Source organism: Ceratotherium simum, chromosome 23 (genome assembly GCF_057802395.1).
Source record: "Ceratotherium simum simum isolate JZ-2026a chromosome 23, ASM5780239v1, whole genome shotgun sequence".
Classification (NCBI taxonomy): domain Eukaryota; kingdom Metazoa; phylum Chordata; class Mammalia; order Perissodactyla; family Rhinocerotidae; genus Ceratotherium; species Ceratotherium simum.
Window position 1 is genome coordinate 23,903,992 of NC_141922.1, and position 6,866 is coordinate 23,910,857.

General features: G+C 43.2%; 1 protein-coding gene across 1 annotated transcript; it reads right to left on the reverse strand.

Moving 5' to 3' along the window:
• Window positions 1-231: 231 nt before the first annotated feature.
• AARD (alanine and arginine rich domain containing protein) lies at window positions 232-5,932 on the reverse strand. The gene is made up of 2 exons (XM_004431143.3): window positions 4,861-5,932; window positions 232-1,150 (listed from the first exon to the last, which is right to left on the reverse strand). The coding sequence occupies exons 1-2, from the start codon at window positions 5,207-5,209 to the stop codon at window positions 1,008-1,010; spliced, it is 492 nt and encodes a 163-aa protein (XP_004431200.2). The 5' UTR covers window positions 5,210-5,932; the 3' UTR covers window positions 232-1,007.
• Window positions 5,933-6,866: the final 934 nt, after the last annotated feature.

The window sequence follows — 6,866 nt, forward strand, 5'->3', positions numbered from 1 at the left end:
GTTAATTAAATGTTAAAATTACATACAATTTATAAATTAATTTTTATTTTTACAGATAATGACCATTATAAATATTGCTTAGATCTGCAACTATTTTTTATTAACTCGATTTTCTGCACTAAGAGGGCAACATTTTTAGGGTAGAGGTAGATACTCTAATTCAACATGAACCATTTTAACTCCTAAAAACTTAACAAAGGAATTGCACTAATTAGGAGTCTTTAGGGTACAAGTCATAAAAGTCCAACTCAATTGACTTAGGCAAAAGGAGATTTTATTAGGAGGATATTAGAGTATTTTCATATATCTAGATGACAGCAAGGGCTGGAGTTTTATACAGGTCGACCCCAGGGACAAGGAAGATCAGCTCTCTCCCTCTCCTTTCGTCCCCTCGGTGGTTCAGTTTGAGCCTCCTTCATTAGAGCTCACACTTTCTCACATGGCGGCCATCGGCAGCTTCCAAGCCCCGCTGACCCACGGCTTCTACCATCAGGAAATACTCATCCACTCCCTTAGTTCTAGTTCAAAGACTCCCAGGAGAAGCTGATCAACCTGCCTTGATCTGCCTGACTATATCCATGGGGGGATGGAGAGTGGGATACTTGTGGGGGTTGGGGGGCGTGGATACTGAATAGCTAACTGGACAGACAAACCAAGAATAATCAAGAAATACAAAATCATGCACAGATTCTGAAAGTTCAGGTAATGCCAGAAAATTAAGGTGGCACAAGACAAAATGCTAGAAATTGGCATTAAAGCATTCTTCAATACATTTTATTTTTACTTCCCAGCCGAAACAATGAATAAATAACGTTAAAATTTGGTAATACATCATTTTCTATCTTGCCCCTCTTAGATGTTTTCTGTCGCTTCCCCGTGGCATCTAAGTTTTTGGCCCACAAATTGCCCCTAAAATCTTATGCAAGGCATCCATGATGTTAGTGTCAGAATTGTTTTGGAGATGTCTATGTTATTTTTAGGGTTCAGATCTTCAAGTGTGCATTTCCTTATTCCAGATTCACAGCATTATCTTCTGAGCTTTGAGATTTTGATGCAATTTCCAGTTCATACTCCTTTTTCAATTGCTGCATTTTCATGTTTAAATCCAGCAAAGTTCTGGCCAGCTGGCGATTTTGGAAATGCATTTCCAGCTAAAAGTTAGAAAAAGAATAAGGATTTTTGTTAGCCTGAGATATGGATCAAATGAAACCGCTCTCTGCACAGGAAAAAATAAGGAGTTTATAAGAAAGGAAAATAAGACATCAAGAAAGATGTATTTCTCATCTTATTCTCCGGTTCTGACTGTTTGGCCTGGATATAAAACAGACTTTCTATATGACAAAATCCAGATATACACATAGCTTTTGAAATGGCCTTGAAATGAAAACAAAAATAGCTGATGCACAAAGCTGTCCATATGAAAAATTCTTGTGCATGGAAGGCTGTTTTCAAGCAATGGCATGTGATCTGTGATGAAATCATTTATCTTGATGAGCTTTCTGAGTTACAGGATAACTGCCTGGGCCACCTGAGCATTAGGGACCGGGGCCTACTTACTTGATTACTTGTCATTTCAAGTTTTTAGGATTTTAAATGGTCTCCCTGTTGAGCAAAAGTATTTAACGACACCTTAGAGGCACATGTACAGTTATGTGTACTTACATAATCTAACAATTTTCACTCTAGAGTGAAATCTCTTATATACCAAGGCTGATTTATTCCCTCCTCCAGTGGGAAATTGTGAAGGTCTTCATGTATTAAAAAAATAGATCTCTAGGGCAGTTTACCTAAGAGGCAGTCCACCAAAGCTTAGTCCAACATAACCTTTGTATTATAGTTGAAAACTAATACTCAACTATTTGCAAATTTCTTCAATTAGGACCTTGTTTAATGCACTTCACGAGGACCCTATTCTCCCTGCTTAAGACCCTTCAACTCACCAAAGAAAACACCCCGGGATGAACCAGGGTGTTCTGTGGTAGAAAGCAAATATTGATGATCCCCTCCCAGTTTGCAAAATAAAGTCATTGGATAAAATTTTCTTTCAGTTTTCCTCTGACACATTTTCCTTCACTCTTTAGCACCTGGAACTACTTCTCTGATAGCAAGAATTAGCAAGGAATAAGGAAATGAGCATCTAGCAAACAAACATTGACAGTAACAACACAACAACCAGCCTAAAAAGCCCCCTCGCCTTGCCTCCAGGAAGCTTCAGCTCTCCAGGGCGGCACAGACGCTCTATAATCCTGCCCTGCTTTTCTGGCGTCACTTCCTGGCACTCTCCGTGCCAGCCCCCACTGCAGCTGGTCAGAAACCTTGCCTGCTCCTAAATAAACACACCGTGCTGGGCCACGTCTCCTTCTGCCCCCGCTGCTTAAGAAGCCCTTTGCCACTCCTCTTCCTGCTGAACCCAAATGCCAACTCCACTTAGAAGCCCCTTCCCTGTTGCCCCTTATCTGTGCTCCCACAACATTCTGTACGTGTGCCTCTCTTAGCACACAGACTGCACTAGACTGATGATTGATGGCAGAGTTTGTTTCGTACTCATAATTGTATCCCCAACTATGGGTCACTGCCTGGGCACACAATAAGGCAGGTTCTCTGTGTGTTCGTTAAAAGACTGAGTGAATGAATGAATGTATGAATTGATGAATATCCATTCTGTCCTCTCATGCAAAGAATCGACGAGTAAAATTATTGATGATGGTTCACCATCTAAGTAAATAAGTACGTGTAATTCACACCTATTTAGGAAATTCAAACACTAACGGTCCCTTAACTTTTCTTTCATCATGGATCCCTTTGAGAATCTGATGAAAGCTATGCACCCTCTCTGAAAAAATGCACTTATACACATACAAAATTTTGCCTGCAATTTTAGACATATAGAACTCCTGAAATCCATTCACAGTCCCTAGAAATCAATGCATCCCACTAAGACCAATTCAAACAACAAATAATAGCATAAATAATATAAACAGCAACACCTCTAAATTAATTAAACCTGTTCATTATTGTTCCTTACACAAGTACCACCCTAACGCGTGATTCGTGTACATATGTGTATTATTGTATGCCAATTTCTATAGAAATCTGGTTAATGGCCCATTGTCAGAAACTTCCTCTTCTAGTGGTGATGATGTTAAGCTAAAGCAGTTACACACTTTTGCCTCTTCCTCATGACCCGTCACACACGTTGGTGAAATGGTTGGCCAAGATGTTAACCACGCTCCAGAGCCCAGGAACCCAGCCTCTGTGCACGTGTGAAATTCTCTGGCTCCTTTCCAGAAAAACCTTGATCTTGGTACCGATGTATTTGTCATTTTTTTTGGTACAATCAGTGTCCAAGGTCTTAATAATAATTATCATCATAATAAGAGCCACTGAATAGTGCCTATGTTCTAGGCACTTTATATAACATTATCTCATTTAATCTTTACGGTAATCCTATAAGATTATTATCTCCATTTTACAGATGAGTAAACTGAAACTCAAACTTGCTAATTAACATTCCCAAAGTGGTAGAGCCAGCAAATGTTCGCAGAGCCTTTAATTGTTAACACTGGGATTTGAACTCTCATCTGTTTGGAATTTTATTCTCCACTTCCTCCCCACCCCCCATAGGTATTACTTGCCTAAAACTCCTACTGGTAAAGCGCCTTGTTAGAATGCTAAGGTTGGAAGGTGTCTCAGAGTTTAATCAACATAATCTCTTTATTTGAATTAAATATGAGTCAACTGAGGTGCGAGAGAGGTGGTGACATCCCACGTCAGCAGCACAGAGATGGCTGAGCCAGGTCTCAGGCTTCCAGTTTGCCCTGCCTGCCCCCAGCACACCCCTCCAGGCATGTATCTCCACGAATGAGGTGTCTCGCCATCCAACTGCTCAGGTGCTAGAAGAAAACCACGTGTTTCCTCAATATGCTTGGGTCGGAGATAACTCATCCCTTGTCAAATTCAAATTAACATGGATAAAATTAGATTTATTAGCTTAATACCCTTCTTAAACTCAGAAACAAGATAAATATTCTGTTAAGGTTCTTAAGTCAGACAATTTTCTGATGGTTGAATCAGTTCTAAAGTAACAGTTAATATTTTATTAGTATTCAGTGCAAAAGAGCAGAATTTTCCAAGTCAAGACTCCAATACACACGTTCATAGGCAGCACCATTTTAAAGTTTGAATTGCTCTTATTCATTTAATCCTTTTCAAATTTTGTCTTTTTGGAAATTGTTTAAATTAAAACAGTAATCTATAATATTTACCTATGCATTCCCTCCTGTTTAACATTCGGACCTGACCTGCATAACGTTTAAAAGCTACAAAATATCCTATGGTACAAAATATCTGATTATTTCCTGTTTTCTGAATTCTTACCAAGGGGAAAGATGAGACTAAAACTTTCGGCATAAAAGAAATGTTTGCTGATGGACTTGCTCCATCAAACCTATGAGTTTATTTCACTGCAATTTCCTCCTCCACGCCCCATACACACACATACTGAGTTCCCTATAGGGTAGAAAGATACAGAACAAGTTGGGGAGGGAGTCTTGGGCGTGTCACTAGTAGACTCAGTCCTCCACAGGTGCCAGCACCCCGGATGCTCAAGGACCCTTTCCCTCCCAGATGCTGCTGGGGAGCTGGTGGCTTCGGCACCCCCTCGGGACGCAGGCCGGCCTTCCCGGGGAGATCGACGGCCCAGCTCCTTCTCGCTGCCTGCCCGCATACTCTCCCTCCCTGGGAACAGCTCCCCTCGGCCTCCCGAGTCCTGGAGTGGGCCACGTGGCCCCGGCTCTGGAGCCCAGGAGAGGACCTAGGAGAGGGCAGCCCCGGGAGCCGGCTGCCCAGCGCGCGCGCTCCCCAGCTCGGCGCGCAGCCGGCCCAGCGCGCTCTCGACGCGCGCCCGGCTCCGCTCCTCCCGCGCCGCCGCCTCCCGCGAGCGCCTCGAGCCCCCGCGCGGCACCGCCCGGTGGAAGGCGCTCACCAGCCGCCGCCTGAGGTTTTCCAGCAGCGGGCTGGCGGCGGGGGCCTCCTCCTGGACGTGCACGCTCCTGCTGCCCCCGGGGAAGCCGCGCGCGGGGCGAGGGGCTGGGGGCCAAAGCCCCGCTCTGCCTGGGACTCCGTGGGACCCGCGGGAGGGTCTCTGTCGGCGGCGGCGGGAGTCCCCCGGGCCCATCGCGGAGATGCCGGGTCCCAGCCTTTCAGGCATGTGTTGCTAACGGCTTATTTCTCAGAGCGAGAATTAGGGCGGGTGAGGGTGGGAGCGGAGGTAACTGACGACACCGGCGGGACCCCTGCCAAGTGGCACGCCGCTATTGCTCCGCCCTAGAGGCGCTCCGTTTCTCCCAGCCTCATCTCCGTCCTTCTTCCCCTCTTTAGCAATAAACGAAGGAGGTGGTTCCCATAACTCGGAGAAGTTTCCACTGGATCACGTTTTCTTGCACCTAGGAGTGTCATTCTAAGGGGAAGACGGGTCCATCCGGGTAGGTGGAGGTTGAGGTAGGGATGGGGGGTTTGAGATCTAAGGTAGACTATTTTGTCACAAATATTTGTCTGGTTGCCTTGATTATTTAATACTTTATCGCTTTAAAATAACTTTTTTTGACTTTCTGCTGTCAGGCACTGTGACAGGTGCTGGGGATATAAAGTCTAATTAAGCCCCTTACCTCTCCCAAGTATTCCCCCAGTCAAGTGGCAGAAGCTTGGCTCTGTTCATGAGTTAGAAAAACTGGTTTTTCCCTAAGCCCAACAAGGCAGAAGGCACTAGGCATTCTGAAACTCATGCTCCTTTCTTTACTTGACTCCTTCCTACCACTTTCACATTTGTGGAGTTAAAATGAAAAATAAAAATTCCCCTTACCCCAAAGTGTGTTATTTTGTAATTCCCAATTCAGTGTGATCATGTGCCAGTATTACTTGTATATCCTCTATCAATAAACATAATCATCTGCCTCTTTTTGATCTAATGAAGAGTTTCTAAAAAGGAATAAACAATCAAAACTTTTGTGTGATCATAGAATGCAATTACCTCCACCGCAAAAAAAGTGGCAGAGATGTTCGTTCAGTACTCTCATCTTAGAGTTGTTCATTTACCAATTGTAAATTGATAAAGATTTACAAGTCACCTGCAATGTTGCAGATCCGTGATAGGCATTGAAGGCAATAAGAGCTACTTTTCATTAGTGCTTACTATGTGCCAGGCATTTTTCATATATTAACCCATTTTATCTTCATAACAACCCTGTGAGGTAGGTGCTGTTAGTTTCTGCTTTGTAATGATGAGGAAACTAAGGTAGAGGTTAAGCCATATGCCAAAGATCACAAAACTGATAAGTGACTGCCTGACGATTTGCACCTGGGAAGTCAAGTGCTCTGAACCACTGGGACATACCCTGGATACACACTACCTCCCAAAGAGAAAAAGAAGTCGCTCAGTTTGCATGTTGCATGAATGTGTGTTCAAACTCCCTATGCTCATAAAATTCAGCTCTGCTGAAATGGCTTAAGGCTCCATTGGATAAAGCGGAATACAGGTTAACAGGCCTCTGCAGCTAGTCTGCCGAATTCAACATCTTACAATAGTTTACAACCTAAGCACAAATACCTATCATTGTATATTGTTTCATAAAGATTCTCTAGAAACCTCTTTGTGTTCTATTGTTAGAAATTATGAAAACACATATGGCCTACCAGGAACAAACAGAGTATAAATGTACGGTTTTTTGTTTGTTTTTTCTCTAATGGTTGATGGGGCTTGAAAACCAGCACTAGTCAATGTGCAGTATAAATGTTTAAAATGAGTTTTCTGCCATGATTTTTCACTTGTGTTTCCATATCATTTACTTCAACAAGAATTTCAGTTAATT

Coding starts and splice junctions, on each gene's coding strand:
- AARD (XM_004431143.3), bottom strand. CDS start 5,209: ATGCCTGAAAGGCTGGGACCCGGCATCTCCGCGATGGGCCCGGGGGAC. Junction 1,151..4,860: donor CCGGCTGCGCGCCGAGCTGG/GGAGCGCGCGCG, acceptor CTAACTTTTAGC/TGGAAATGCATTTCCAAAAT.